The 16,176-nt window shown below is 39.4% G+C and overlaps 1 protein-coding gene across 1 annotated transcript in view; it reads left to right on the top strand.

The window, feature by feature from the left end:
• Positions 1 to 16,176, top strand: part of kiaa1549lb (KIAA1549-like b) — a 59,176-nt gene that overhangs the window by 37,844 nt on the left and 5,156 nt on the right. Inside the window, exons 8-18 of the mRNA XM_077564523.1 lie at positions 374 to 433; positions 912 to 1,063; positions 2,047 to 2,218; positions 3,507 to 3,670; positions 3,905 to 3,940; positions 7,110 to 7,300; positions 10,301 to 10,431; positions 11,041 to 11,162; positions 12,900 to 13,108; positions 13,632 to 13,764; positions 15,672 to 16,043. Coding sequence (XP_077420649.1) covers positions 374 to 433; positions 912 to 1,063; positions 2,047 to 2,218; positions 3,507 to 3,670; positions 3,905 to 3,940; positions 7,110 to 7,300; positions 10,301 to 10,431; positions 11,041 to 11,162; positions 12,900 to 13,108; positions 13,632 to 13,764; positions 15,672 to 16,043 — 1,742 coding nt within the window. The remainder of the gene's footprint in view (positions 1 to 373; positions 434 to 911; positions 1,064 to 2,046; positions 2,219 to 3,506; positions 3,671 to 3,904; positions 3,941 to 7,109; positions 7,301 to 10,300; positions 10,432 to 11,040; positions 11,163 to 12,899; positions 13,109 to 13,631; positions 13,765 to 15,671; positions 16,044 to 16,176) is intronic.

Below are 16,176 nucleotides of genomic sequence, written 5' to 3'. Positions count from 1 at the left end.
TGTGCCGTGATGTATGTAGTGGGGGAAGCGCATGCGCAGTGTGTGACACGGTCACACCAGCTGCTTCATTTGACAGCAAATCGCGGAAGGTGTTTACATCTATCGAACATTAAATTCAAATGCAGTCAATGAAGCCCAGCTAGACAGTTTATCAACAATTTTGTCTTGGATACTTATTTGCTTGTCTGGCATCTTCACAGCGGCATCTGAAGGGAGTTTGGCCGCTTGCACGTTATAGAGAGGACACGAAAATACGCTGCTTATTTTAGCCCAAGCTAGCAACTTAGTTCAAATTGATGCACTTTAATAAGTTGTCAAAAACTTTAGATTTTAGTCAGCTGACTTAAATATATATTTTTGTTTATCTTTTCAGCGCTAGAGTATCACAACCTGAACACCTCTATTGCCACCAGGGATTTTTGGGTTATCACAGGTAAGAGCGTTAATTAATAACATTGTTTTTTTTTCCTTCTCACCCTTTGTGTGTAGAAATCAGCCTAACTTGTTGCAGTGTGTACATATGCATTCTAGTTTTCTTTCTCATACAGTAGGAGGATAGATTCTTACTAGTATTTTCAGGTAAGAACAAAGGCTGCTAATGGACCGAAATGTTTGTCTCCTGCACTTCCTGTGATGCAAGGCCAAGTCTGTTCAAGGTCTTCCCCTTAATAAGTTTTGGGGACACTCAAGATATACAATCTAAAATATGGTCTTGTGACCCTGAATAAATTGGAACAACCTTATGCTACATAAGGCAATTGTGTATATCAGTGATCAGTGAGTGAAAGTAGGTAGTAAGCAGTAGGGCTCACTTCCTGGTTGTAGTTACGGTAATTCCTAGATCATGTAACTAACTAATATTTGCAAGCATGTGTCTAATTTCACTTGTCATGTGTCGTCCCCCTTCACAGTTATCCAAGATGTGGATAACGCCAGCCTGGCCGAACTATACCAAAGCTTTGCCAGTCTGATGGAGCAGCGGCTTGCTGAGTTGTTTGTGTTGGCAGGCCAGCAGGGCACTCGCTTCAGACGAGCTACCGCTGTAGGCAGCTACACTGTCCAGGTATGATAAAGATCATTGTCCATGGGGATTAGCAGCTCTCAGTTGCTCTGGAAGAAAGACTCATATATAATAGATGCTACTGAGTGCCTCACATGAATTTATAGCATGCAGTGAGAATGTCTGCCTCGCAGCATGAAGGGTCAGATTAGGATGTTTCAAATCTCAGTTTAGAACATACTTTTTGAAGTTTGCATGTTCTTCCTCTACTTGGGTGGTATATGTGACTCTTTGGGTACTATGACTTCCTCACACAGTCCAGAAACATGTTCGGCTAATTTACCTTTTTCCAATGCATGGTACCCACTTGAATTGGCATGCCCTACTAGCTATTGATTTTCAGCCATACATTCTGTCATATTTATATTTTGCAATGGAAAAATAACAGCTTCAAACAGTTTTGCGTAGAGCTGAGCTGAGCCAAGCCAGTGGAAAAGATGTGTTAATTGCCCATAGGTATAATTGTGGATGCGAATGGCTGGTACAGTTCAGTTTGGTCTATGATTGGTTGGATAGGCTACAGTGTGCCTGTGACTCTCTGCTCTTGAAATGTGATAACTAAATTAATTATGAATATAGTTTTACTTTCAACTACACAAAATGTTCAGTGGCATCAGACCTCTCTATACATATATAAAAATTATAATTTATAATGGAAGTCAATGTGACCAAAATCTGCATTTTATAAAGAAACACGCTATAAATCTCCCTTTCCCATTTGCAACAATTTAGAAATTACCGCATGGTGCCATTTTGAACCTCTACAATACATGTTGTGACAATCTGCTGAAATGTTTTGCTTCCTAGTGTTTTTTTTTTTTTTAGACATACTTTTTCTTTTATATAACACATCAAAAAAGCCCAAAATGCGACAAACACCACCCAGGAATGAATCATTGTCTATTGGGTATCTTTGCCTAAATGTGAATACACCAGCACATGCAATATTTATTGTATTGACTTGTTCTTGTGTTTGGTCTGGTCAGATGGTGAGTCTCAGAAGAGTTCCGGGATTGAGGAATCCAGCAGAGATGACCTACTACGTGCAGCACAATGGCATTCCGTTAGCGGGCGCATCAGCTGCCAAGGTCCTCAACACAGTGGATTCTCAGACCATGGCGCTCACCCTGGGCTACTTTGTTCAGCTGCAAGCAGAACGTAAGCAACAGCATCCTGTAAGCGTTTGACAAGTGGACGTTGACAACCTCAAACCACATAGCGGGTTTAGAAAGAAGAGCTTTGTGTTCTAAAATCTCTCTGAAAGGCTGCCGGCAGGTCATTGTTTGCTCAGGCTGCAGAGCTGCTCGGTGCTTGGTGAACAGTACGAGAGGGAGACAGTCGAGGCAGTTAAGAGCTGGTAGCTTTCTCTCATACAGTAGATTGTTGCCCACAATAAACTCGCCATTAGGTTGATCTGAATGGCGAGTATTTTAGCGTAGGTGTAATGGCCACATCTGCATGTTTTAGTAGGATAAAGTAGACTATGCAAAAGTGAACATCTGTAAATAATCGACTGATGCCACAAGATGGCGGCAAAGCGCTTCTTTTGCCCCAGTGAAGCTCTTCAACTCACGTCACCATAGTTTCTTGGCACCGAGATTCCACAAAATGGTGGCGAAGCACTACGTTTGTCTATATGATGCTAAAGTAGAACAATTTACCTTCCTCATATCTGTTATCTATTTTTCTATGCCCTCCATTTTCTATCCCGCTTATTAGGGGTGTGAATTGCCTCGTACCTGGCGATTCGATTTGTATCTCGATTCATAGGTCACAATTTGATTCGATACCGATTAACCTCGATACAAATCTATAAATTGATTATAGTGATTTTTTTCCCACGCAAATTTAGAAAATACTAATCCGTAAACTTGTACATGTACACTGTAAGATTTGTACGAAAATGTATTTATTTATCTGAAACTTTAGGCTTATATCGGTTAGCCACTTTATTTAACAAACAATCTGTTGCAATCTGTTTCATGTTTGAACAGCACTGAAATAAAATATTAAGGCTTAATGTTCCATTAATATAACATTCTTCCATGCTTAACGTGTGAACCCTAACCCCAAGTAAGACGTTTTGTTGAATATTCCCATAAAAAAAATTATGTTTAAAAATCGATTTGGCCGCATATCGAATAGATTCGAGAATTGCGTGCCGTAATATCGCGATATATTGCCGAATCGATTTTTTTTTTTAACACACCTACCGCTTATCCTTGTTGCCAGTCAGTCACAGGGCCCATCTGATCTCTATCTAATAAAACATGATTTTTTTTTTCAAGTTCCTATTTATAGAGATCACACAAACCATGCAATTGACTATTTGACATTAACATGAGTAATGCGGAACCAATCATTTAAAAACGGTGGCCATTTAATTAAAAAATATGATTGGTGCAATAAAATGATGATGGAAATGATCATGTTTTACATTCCTCAGCTGTGGTTAAGAACCCTCCAAATAACCTTTGGATCATCGCTGCAGTGTTGGCACCCATAGCTGTTGTGACACTCATCATCTTCATAATCACAGCTGTGCTGTGCAGAAGAAACAAAAAGGACTACAAAGCGGATGCAATCGGGAACCTCAATCCACGAGCTAAGGTAAACTTCCATGTGTTGAAGTGTATCCTTTCCATCTCAACCATCAAACACTCCATTAAAGAAGTAAAAAGGATCGTTGCAACATCAAAGTATGATTCATCTCAGAATTTATAGCTTTAATATTCATCCCACCATCCAATCAATCATCCAACTTGAATTTATTCTCCCATGATTAAAATGAGGTGTCTGTAGCTACCTTCTAAGTCCTGTTAAAACCCTTTTCCTCACTTTCAGATGGCGTACCGGAGGGATGTCAACTACTATCACCAGGTACGAGAATTTCCGTCTTTGCATGGTGCCAAATGAGGGGTTAGAAGGAACTATCTCCACTACTTTATATTGCACCGTCCTGATGAAAACTAGCGACACAGCAGCCCACTGGAGCTATAACGCTTTTTACAATGGGATTCTCTGGGATGAAAGACAATTGGCTTCAAGCAGTCTCCAGATGTTACTTGACAGATCCAGCCATCTTTTACACAGAGTGTTTATGAAGCACAAGTGTGTGAACTTACAAGATTGCAAAAAAAGGCAGGGTGTTGATATATCCCACTCAAACACCTCTCGGCACCTCCTGTGTTATTTTTTGCTGAGTTTGGCTTCTCTTCACCCGAATGGATCAGTGTAGATGAATGAAAACAAAAAGTGACACCCTCAGCACATTCCGCTGCTTTATTGATACTAATAAAATCTTACGCTACCGTCTGTAATCCACAGTTATTACAGTACACAATTGATCCCTCTGCGATCTTCGCATTAAAAAAAACATGGTGATTTTCCCTTGGAGTGAAAATTGTGATTGGTTTATTCTGACAGATGTTGTGGTCAGTGCATACGTTAGCTGCGCTTGTAATTCATTTCGAGTGAACTGAATATTGGACATGGCTAAACATTCAGTGATTTCTATAGACTGTGAGGGTGCACTAATACAAAGAGAGAGCTTGTTCAGTGGGATGTCACATTGATTTCGCAACGCCGGATGGATGCATTTGAAGCACTATATATTTCACTCTTGAGTGTGAGTGCGCATGGGATAGCTACCTTTCTCTACACAAACAGTAAGTCATTCCTCTTCGTTTCCACCCCCCAGTGTATTTTAATGTTTAAATCCATCATTATATGTTTACGAAAACTTGCCAATCTCGTTTTATCACCACCCACTGTGAGTGTTTATTGGACACGAAGTTGGAAGAAGATGAAAAGGGCTTTAGTTAAATCAATTTATTTTCTGCAGTTGAAGGCACAGCAGCGGGGGTAAACACAGCCCCCCTTAATTTCTCTACAAATATAAGTAATTTATTTACAGCTATTTTTGGACACCCAAGTTCATGGCATTCTTCTAAATGCCTTGAATGTATTATACTCAACAAAAATATAAACGCAACACTTTTGTCTGGTCTGGGGACTCAGAAAACCAGTCAGTACAGACCTGTTTTTCTGAATCCCTTGACCCCCCCTCCCCCGCCCCCAAATAAAACAAAACTGTACCTTTCAGAGTGGCAGAGGGCAGTCTAAGGCACACCTGTGCACTAGTCATGGTGTCTAATCAGCATCTTTATATGGCACGCCTGTGAGGTGGGATGGATTATCTCGGCAAAGGAGAAGGGCTCACTATCACAGATTTATATTGCGAACAATATTTGAGCGAAATGGTGATATTGTGTATGTGGAAGAAGTTTTAGATCTTTCAATTCATCTACTTTTGGAATATTTTAAATACCTTTTAATAATCCATTTCTTCCCCTTAACACATAGAGTTATATACATGACACATGTAAGTGTGGGAATATGTTATTGTGATTTTTCTTCTCCACAATTTTTTTGCCGTGAAACAACTCCCACTTAATTGTTCCGATTTATGCTGTTCGAATTTCAACTTGCTTAACAAATTCACGCCTCTCGGGGTATATATCGTCTGATTCCACATTACATACAGTGTTCACGCAATTTAACGTTAAATATCAACTTTTACCCATTCATTTTCAATGGCACTGACATCGAAGTACCATTTTCCACGCCCACTAGTATAGATACAACTGATTATCATTGCCAGATGCCCAGTACTGCTCTGTGGCGCAGTTGGTAAAGCGCATAGTCCAGTAACCAGGAGGTTGCAGGTTCAAATCCCACCTCTCACTGTACATTGCAAATATATACACTATATAAGTGATATGTATACCAACTGACCATCATATCAGGATTAGAATTTTACTGAAATGATTAAATGCATGTTAGCTTTTAGCATCAGATGACAATTTTCAAAAATAAATACACCATTAGCTATGAACTTGAACAAGTCAAATGAGTGCTTAGAGCATTTGCCTCCCACAACGAAGAACCTGGGTTCAAACCTTGCTTGGACCACATTTTAGTACATTTGATGGTTCAATACCAACTGATTATCATACCAGGAATGGATTATAATTTCTCAGAAATGATTAAATCCCACTTTAGACAGATTGCAGTTCAAGTTTTCTTTTTATTTAACTATAATTATTTTTATTTTCACATGAATTATCTTTCAATTTACTTCATAAGCACATGCATTCAAATCTTACCATTTAGCTAATAGCATTCAGTTTTTTTTTTTAGCACTCTCACACAATTATTTCAGAAATTTCCCTTTTCTAGTTGACCAATACATTTCTACAGATGTCCACTTCTATATCTTTCTGTGACTCTTCCAGTCTTTCTGTATCTCTGTTGACAGTCCAAGTGGCCACTTCCTCTGAGAACATTGTTTGAAGCCTTGTAGTGGTGTGGAACTGTTGATCAGTTTCTGGGTTTTGTTTTGGTTTCATGATGTCAAATTGAGAATGTGATCAAGAGAAATGTTTGAAGAGTAACTGGAATTGAAGCAGGACATTTATTATTCCATTAATGGATAGAAAGTGATGTGGAATTTGCTGTTCAGCTCCTTGTTAGAGAACAGAAAGTTGTTTAAAAGTACTGAAACACGATGTGCATTCAAAGCTTCAGAAAAATTCAAATAAAATGTATTTGCAAAGGCTTTACTGTATTTTAGGTCTGTCAAAGTGGAACACTACAATTTAGCTGAAAGTCAAATGTACAATACCTTCTTGCTAGTCAATCTGGTGACCAGTTGTTGAGTTATTACCTTAGCTAATGGTTAAACTAATTTTGAGTAGCAAAACGTACAGTAGTTACATGCTAAATGCTAACATAAGTTGTCTGTGTTGTTACAGATTTCCTAACAATAAACATTGTATGATCGTTTTAGTGTGCAACAAAGTTTTAACAAACGGTGCAAACAATTTTTTATGGTAATATTTGCATTGACATTAATGAGGTGTCACCACCAATACAAAATGAGCGAAAATAATTTGATGCTAAATTGCTAATATATGTAAAATAAATTTACAGTTTTATATTGTTCCTCTAATTTAAACTTTTTCATCTCTTTTTTTCCCCCCCTCAGCCAGTTCAAGGTTTTGACTACGCAAAGCAACATTTGGGGCAGCAGGGAGGAGACGAGGAAACCCTACCTGCTGGTCAAGATACTTTGATGTTGTCTCTGAAAATCCGTGATGCGCCACTTTCGCTGGAGAAGACCTTGAAACACGAGGGCACAGTCAACAAGGCGAACCTCACCAGTGACAAACACAAAAGGTATTTTCACCGCCATTCAAGTGCCCTGCATCAAAATGGAAACCCGCAGCATGCGCAGCCCATTCAGAGAACTCAAAAAGTGCCCTCCTAATGCCATAAAGTTGAATAATACACAGGCATGAGCAGAGATCGTTGTGTGGCCAGGTCAGATTGAGCGGTTCACTTATTTGATAGCAAGTGCTGTTCTGGAAATGAATTGTCATGTTAAATCATGAGTGATTGTTTAATGCCACCACAAATAGGGCAGAATCTCTCAAAGCCCGGATTCAATTTCAGAGCAGGATAATAAGATTACATTTAAATGCATACAGAAGAATAGGCAATACTAGGACAAAGCTGGTCGTGCGTTTGACGTCAAGATGACTCACTGTCGTCAATCAAAAGTCAGACACACTTTAGCCTTACCTTCATATTTCAATCCTAATTGGACCATCCATTTTCCATGTTTTTATCCTGTGCTGGGAAGCAAGAAAGTTGAAACTGTCACCGACAGCTGACTAAGAACTATAGGTAGGGACAGAGCAATGTCAATCACTGACATGCCCAGGTCATCCCTTTTATTTATTTATTTATTTTTTTAAAGTTGGGGGGGGGGGTTACTGGCGCGTTTGCAGTGTTTTAAGTTAGCTGCTAGCAAGACTTGAATGTAGCCTCACTTCACTAATCCCTCCCCCCCTCACACGGCCATTCATAATTCAGTGCGATTTTAAAAGTCACATAGTCACGATAAATAGTCGCAGAGAGAAAATAGCAGTGCTAGCAATATTAAGCTAGCATTATAAACAAGCCAATTAGCCACGGCTGCTATGCTTGTAGCATGATATTCATAATGGTGTGTTAATTAATATAAAATTCTATGACATGTTTTCAGCTTTTAGTTTATTTTTTGGAATGTACAATCAATTAAAAACTAATAATAGGTGATGAACTTACCCGTCAAGCAGAAATGTTGCTACAATAATTTCTGGACTATAAGGCGCAACTGACCATAAGCCCCACTAGCTAAATTTGGGGAATACTCGAGTTTGTTAGATATATAAGCCGCACCCGACTGTAAGCCGCACGTGTTTTAATGTTACCGCACCGGGTTTCTGCTACTTTCTATTCCATAATGAGGGCGCAAATTGTCTCGCTCTCGTTCTGTCTCGCCTCGTATTTGGGCTCACTTGGTTTGGTTTGCTCTGCCTAAGGCTCTTGCACTTCCTTTATAGTGCGCCCCCTTGTGATCTGATGGATAAGCCGCAACTTTGTATTACCCGCAGGGTCGAATGCAAGTGAAAAAAGTAGGAGCTTATAGTCCAGAAATTACTGTAATTAGCATCACCATTGAATCTTCTCAGCTGCCTGATGCCTCCACCTCTGAAAGTAAACTTTGAAGTTCTCCTCTAAATTCTATGTTGCGTCTTCACTCAGCTTCAGTGTGCTAGTTTTTTAAAGTTTTTTTTATTTTTTGTTTTTTTATTTTTTTTTAAATCTTACTGCAGGTGGATATTAATTATTATAATTAATTAATATTGAGATGTAACTGTCACGGGCGTATAAAACATAGCATATTCATGCAATGTACTGTTGTAGGAGAACAAACAATATTGTAATATGATGCTACTTTATATTATTGCATCAAGTTTTAGAATAGTATAACTTGGGGCTGCTTGATTATTAGAAGAAAAAAAAAAGTAATCAGAATTATTTTTGGGTTTCCCAGAAAAAAAAAAAAAAAAAAGAATTATTTTTGGTAATAATTGAAATCACGATTAGGATGATCATTTATTTTTTGGTACAAAAAAAAACAAAACTTATTAATAAAAATTATTAAGACAAAATTCTTTGAAACACTTTCATTATGCAAGTTCCTTTTGGATGAAACACAATTTATTAAATTAGTTTTAAAATTTTATAAACTAAACTCAAAATTAGTATTATTTTTTTGGCGATCATGCTAATTTTGTAACTGTGGAGTGTAACTAATTGAAATTGTAACTAAATTATGATTAATTGCACAGCCCCAGTATAACGTGTAGTAAGTGTTTTTCCATCTAATTCTCATTGAACACCTAAAGGCATGTTTGTTAACTGAATAGGGTAGGTTAGGGTACGTGCACAGTAATGCACATGCACAGTAATGGACAAATGGAGGGGTGGCTATAACAGAATAGTAGTTAGAGGATGACTTGAAAGAAATGTGCAATATCATGAGTGACGTTAGGAAGGCTTAATTTTGACCAATCATTTCAAATACTTACATAATGTAGTTCCTCTCCTACGCCAAAAGCAGTCACCGTTATCTGCAGTAAGCTTCCTCCTCCCGAAAGGAAAGATTTTTTCACCCTGCCATTCCCTTCATCCCATTAGTCACGATTCCACATATCTTTTAACCTAACTTCCCCCTCTTACGCAGTCAATGTAAATGTATTCTCTACGTCTTTATTAGTTATCACACAGTGCACGTCTTTGTTGAGGCCACGGTGCGCCGCCTCAACGGGAGCAGGGCGGGCATCCTCTGTTTCCGTGTCTCTCTCTTCGCTGTTATCATTCTTAGCAGACAAATAAGGGATGGACTGCGGCGCTTTGAAGTCCCTGTCGGCGCGGCTCTAATTCCAGCCTCAGTGCAGCGTTTAAAGGCCCTTTAACACGATGCGGACAGAGCCAGCGTTTGTCTAATTAGCGAAATGATGTTCTATTACTTCATCCTTTTAAATGTAGCGGACACGCCTATACATGCACTTATTTAGATGATTCATTGATAGGCATCTAAGATAGTTGTTTGATTTAATACTAATTTCAGTCCTGTACTGTAATCCAACTGTGGTTGGACTGCTGTTGATAAAAATAAAAAAAAAGAGCCAGAATGTAGTGTCTATTCTTTTACCAAACAATTGCCATCATAATTCACTATGTTACCAAAGGTGAGACTGTTAAAGAGAAGCGTGACATAACCTGGCTGCGAGTCCGGCTTTTTGGAGAGCTCACCGCCTCTCCTGTTGCTATGGTTACTTGCAGCAAGTTGTTGAGTGAGGACGGTTCCGTCATCAGCAGCGAATCAGAGCGGCGGAATTCCGTCCGGGGCTTGGCGGCGCCGAAAGTCACAGCGCAGCAGAAAGCCACAAAGGAGGAGACGCGCAAGAGAGACGGTGAGCGTCACGCGCACACACGGGGGTGTAAATACAAAATCATTCATGCTTCTTACGACAAGGTCATGTGGTGATCACATCCTGGTTTGTTCTCCACATAGAAAAGTGTGCGTCCCTGCATTTGTGATAGTAGAAACGTTACCACTCAGCTGTATGCAGAGATGGAGGTGACATTTTTGCATAAAAAGGACACATTAATTATACATATCATACAGCATGTCAGTAGGGGATGCTGTGAACCTCGCCCCTTGGCATGCTATGAACACACATGTAGCATGCATGAACAAATTGATTTAAACAGGCTCAGATTTTACACTCAGTAGATACATTTGTAAGATGAGGTCAACATTATTTCAGCGTATCAATCCTTGGCGCCTTGGCTCAATAAAGGTTGGGAAATTACTGCTTAAGACGGCAGGCTAGTTGAGACTGAATAAACAGCATGTCTGCTGGTTGCCGCCAAGTGCACTCCATTTTGCTTCATCTGCTTTTCTCAGAAGCAGGGTCAGGAATTCCATTTTCATGCCACGGACTGTTTTCTGTGATTCACAAAATACTGATGAGTTATTTGTAGTTGCTTTGTGAATGAATTCCTTTTCTGTTCTTCAGATCCATATGACACGTCCTCTGGCTCCCTGCAGCTTATTTCAATCAAGCCCATGACGGCTCAGCTTAACTACTCACAACGTGTTTCTTCTGACCATGACTCCTCAGCCATGCTAAATGGAGAGGTAATTAGTTTGCATAAATGCAAACTAAATTTGTTGTTTGTGTCTTTTATAATGTATGTTTTGATTGCAAACACACTGTGAACACACATTTTTGTTTGCCGAGGTGTGGATCCCTTTTATAGTATGAAGAATGAACCTAAATCAATAGATAAATGTGCATCTGAATTAAATTCATTGAATTGATCTCATCTCTTATTCAAACATAGATGAGAGTCCTAATCCAGATGACATATTTAGTAGATTCAATCCATCCATTTTCTATGATACTTGTCATTATGGTCATGGGTGAGGTGGGGCCTATCCCCTCGTTGGCTATATTTTGATAATAAAATAATACACACATACCTTTTCACCTATGGACAATTTTTACAAAAAAGGATTAGAGCCAGTGAAGCGAGAAAATAAAAGTTTGGCAGGATTCTCACTTTATTCTCAGAATTTTGTCTTTAAAGTGAGAATTCTGACTTTATTTTCAGAATTCTTACTTTAATCACATAATTGAGAATTGTCACAATTCTGACTTTAAAAATCAGAATGACTTTATTCTCAGAATTCCCCACTTTAAAGTGAGAATGATAAAAATCAAAATTCTGACTTTCAAGTCAGAATTCTAAGAATAAAGTCAGCATTCTCACTTTAGGGTGTATTCAGACCTGCACTGTTTGGACCGCTTTAAACGGACCAGAGTTTGTTTCCCATGCTGATCCGGGCTTTTTGTGCAGGTCTGAATACACACAAACAAATCCTGTTGCGGACCTAACAAGCGGACCGAGACCCACTTTTTGAGGTGGTCTCGATCTCCTTCCAAATGACATGCGCTTTTTTGGGCTTAACAAGCCACCGTAGCCAAGCATCGTGGGTTGAATATTGCCCGGTAGTGAATGTTGTGCTAGATTTATTCATAATCATCCGTATTCTGTTTAGCCACGGTGTTGTCAGCATGTTGTGATGGGCACGCGGAGCGCAACTGCTCCTCCGGTTACTGCACGCAATCGACGACGCCAAAATTAGAAACAGCGTCGCGGAACCTCCGTTGAATGAGCTGCAAATACCTTGCATCTGATAACGCCACAAATATGCAAGGGCATATGCAGCATGTCGGAATTTCATGTTTTCCTTTATTTTCGCACAGTGTGAATATGAACCGCACCACACGAAAAAAATAGTCCGCTTTTGGTCCGGTCCAAAATAGCGGAATAAAGGACTTTTCTGGTCTGAATACACTGTAAAGTCAGAATTCTAAGATTCGAATGAGAATTCTCACTTAAAAGTTATAATTCAGAGATTAAAGTGAGAATTCTGAGAATAAAGTCCAAATCCTGCCAACCTTTTTTTTCCCTCTTCATTGGCCCTAATCCTCTTCCGTACAATTTAGTCTTGAATTAACCTGATTGTCATGTTTTTTGGAACGTGGACATGTTTGGCATTTTGTGGAATTAAAGGAAAATTTTAGTCAGAATCTGAGTCAGAATCACAAGTATGTAAAAACACAAAAGGAATTTGTCTTCAGTCACAAAACATACGAGAAACATGCAAATATACCAATGACCACCAGAGGGAGACAGAATGGGAAGCCTGGCGGTTCGCTAATTAGCACCCTGAGTTTCTTAGATGGAAAAAAAGTAATAAACATGAGGAAAAAGGGAGGGGACAAAAAGGTTTTCTCTGTCCAATCCCATTATTTTAGCAATCCCAAATTGAGTTTTTACTCTGCCCCTCTCTCCTCTACTCTCACAGGTAAATTTAGCCCTTAAGCAGCGGTCGGACATCGAACAATATAGGAACAAGCTGAGAATCAAGGCCAAGAAGAAGGGCTATTATGACATTCCTCCCATGGATGGCAACAGCTACAGTAGCCAGGCCCTCTCGCAAAGACAGCGGCATGGCCACGAGAGGGTGGAGCTTGACGAGGAGCGGAATTCCACCTATGTCAAGTCTCACGTGAGGTGAGGAAAAGTGGAAACATGGATGAATATTGTGTGAATAGAAAGCTAAATTTGGGATTCAAACTAATACAAAAAAAGCACATACCCTATGCATTATATGGTACATATGTAGCCACACTTGCAGACCCCCCCAAAAAGTAAACTTTAATTTAACTAGTGTATTAAATCTATTTTACTATCACTTTTTTATGTGAGGAATCCTTCAGTGAAATCCACATAACTGCAATTAAATCATACTCTACCCCAACTTGTTTATGTTTTCTGGCATCATAAACCTCCTGTCACGCTCAAGGGACACTAAAACAAATGAATGGCTTTTAATTGATTTGTTTCTCAATGCGCGCTCTTTACTGCTAGGCTGTTCCAAATATACTAAAGCTGTGCTTAACGGCTCAGTTTCCTAAATTTGGAACCAAAACCTGCATAATCGGGGTGGAGAAATAATCCTGTAAAACTCTAAACACATGGTTTTATCTTTTTGCTATGGCTATTAGCTACTTTTTTCCCCGAATGTATCCTACAGGCACAATCAGGTAGGGCAGACATCGTATCGTAGCAGACAGAGCCTGAACAGTCCAAGTCCTGGAGGAACTGAGATGGATTTGCTTGTGATGAGGGAGAGACCCAGGAAAGGCATCCGGAACAGCGGCTATGATGTAAGCCAATCGAAATTTAGAATCTTCACTCCATTTAAGAAGCATTCATACTACATACTGTACTATATTTGTCATTCATCATATTTGTAATAGTCTTAAATTGTGTGTAACCCTTTTTAATCTAGTCACATGCATGGTTAAAAAAAATAAAAAATAAAATAGGCCAAAAGCTTATCAGACATGACATGTCGGTGCTAAATCTGTGTCTTCTTGGCCTATTTAACACTTCCAGCGAGACGTTGGGTGTTCAGGTGTGGTCACTGTGTGCACCAACAAGCTGCTGGAAGACATTTGATTCATTTATAATCCCGAATGAACATTTATAAGGTTGTGATATATAATGCATATCCGTCTGACTGCTTCGCGCTGCCATCTTTTATTGTTCCATTATGGTTCCTGGCTCCCTAGTGTAATGGAGCAGACTCTCCCTCCTTGTGTTTTTACTGTGAGCTGTTCTTTTGTAAATCATAAGCAGTGATATCAGTGACTTAAATGCCATTGCCCACCTCTACCCACCGCCACCTTTGCTTTTTGTCCAGCTTTAGAAACAGAGATAGCTCTGTAGCGTTATGATTAGGGGTGTCATACGATTACTTTTTTTTTTAATCGGAATTAATTGCATGACTTCAATAGTTAACTCACGATTAATCGCACATTGTATATCTGCTCTAAATGTACAATAAAATATTTTCATACTCTTGTTAACATAAAAGTGGAAACAAATGTTAAACTAATAGAAATATAGCTGCATCTTTTAGTCATTGATATTGATAATTTCATAATAATTCATAAAATTGAGTTCAAATGAAAAATATGTACTGTACTGTAAAAAAACAAGTGTGATATTGATTTGTGTAGGTAATTTTTCTGCCACTAGATGGCATAATTGCATTTGTAAGTTGGTGACAGCTCAGTGCATTTTTCTTTTCATGTAATCTTTAACATGAAGTAACTCGGGAAATTCTGCACATTTTTAAAATTATAAAATACAACCTGACCCCATAGTCTCCACAAATATATGTATTATTATTGAATTTATTACTGCAAAATTTTGACATGGATGTGTCTGCAGCGTTGTGACTGTAATTCCCCCAGTACAGGCTTTCCAAGTAGGCTAAGGGGTGATAAAGGAACGTTAAATTAACTCAAAATTAACACACTAATTTTGACACCCCTAAACTCACTCATTAGTGTAATCCAACAGAATAGTGGTATTATTAACATGGAAATGTATATGACAATTTTTAATGTCTACCATCCATACTGATTATGTGCATTAAACTCCATATTGAATTTATGACAAATAAGACTTTGATTAAAGAAGAAAAGCTCGATAAACCATTTAAAGACACTGACCCTTCAAATTATATTTTCTTTTCATCGCTCACATGCGTTTTTTTCAACCTATGCTCCCCCACTCCCCCACTTTCCCAGCCTTGTTGATTACAATGTGCCCAGTGTGTGTAGCTGCAGATGTTTCTCCCTTTTCATGTTCCAGGGGGGACTGATTTATGAGGTGCACGACGGCAGGTATCCCATGGCAACCTTTTATTTGCACAGGAAGTAGGGCAGCCTCTACTTTCATTTCTTACCAAATATATAGGCTAGGTGTTTTGAAAGAGAGAACTGTGACACGTATGGAGCGATGTTGAGGAGAAAAACATATTACTGTCAATACTTTGTCAACATCCATCCACTTATTGGCTGTATTAATTATTCTTTCCAGATTGCCCACATTGGTGTGATTTGTGTTCAATAGCTTTTGTGTTGACTCAAATGTTATGCATTTGGAATTTGACAGATTTTCTTGGACTATTTGTTGCAGGAAACACACAATGCTTTTACCATGTGATTTAGTACGTTTATAGTTGATTTTCATTGATTTTCACATGTCATGTTTATCACAGACCGAGCCCGAGTTGATTGAAGAGACAAACGTGGACCATTTAATGGATCCGAGGGACTTCGGGTACGGCCGCGGTCTGAAAGGCCAGTCACAGACGTCCACCCTGAGCTCACAGCCATCCATTGATGAAGTGCGGCAGCAGATGCACCTGCTCCTGGAGGAGGCATTCAGCCTGGCCTCGGGGGGACACTCCACATCCGGGAGGCACTCCCACCACCACCGCCCCCCCGCTGATCAATACGCCGTTCCAGCTTCACTTCCCTATGCAGATGTGGTGACCAGTGCCCCGGGTACAATCAGCTGCGGTCGTGGGGGACATCAGTGGAGCCCGTCTTACGGAGAAGATGTGTACCAGTGCAGTTTACCCAAACCAGTAAGCAGGATGAGATAATATAGTGTCTCTAAAGCCAGGGGTGGTGTCCAAGCTAGCACCCCGGGGCCATCTGCGGCCTGCCGCCTGTTTTTTAGGGTCCCCCATGCAGCTGTGACGATAGTCACATAAATTG

Source organism: Vanacampus margaritifer, chromosome 4 (genome assembly GCF_051991255.1).
Source record: "Vanacampus margaritifer isolate UIUO_Vmar chromosome 4, RoL_Vmar_1.0, whole genome shotgun sequence".
In the NCBI taxonomy this organism is placed as follows: domain Eukaryota; kingdom Metazoa; phylum Chordata; class Actinopteri; order Syngnathiformes; family Syngnathidae; genus Vanacampus; species Vanacampus margaritifer.
Note: the sequence above shows the minus strand (reverse complement) of the source record. Positions and strands in the feature narration are given on the sequence as shown.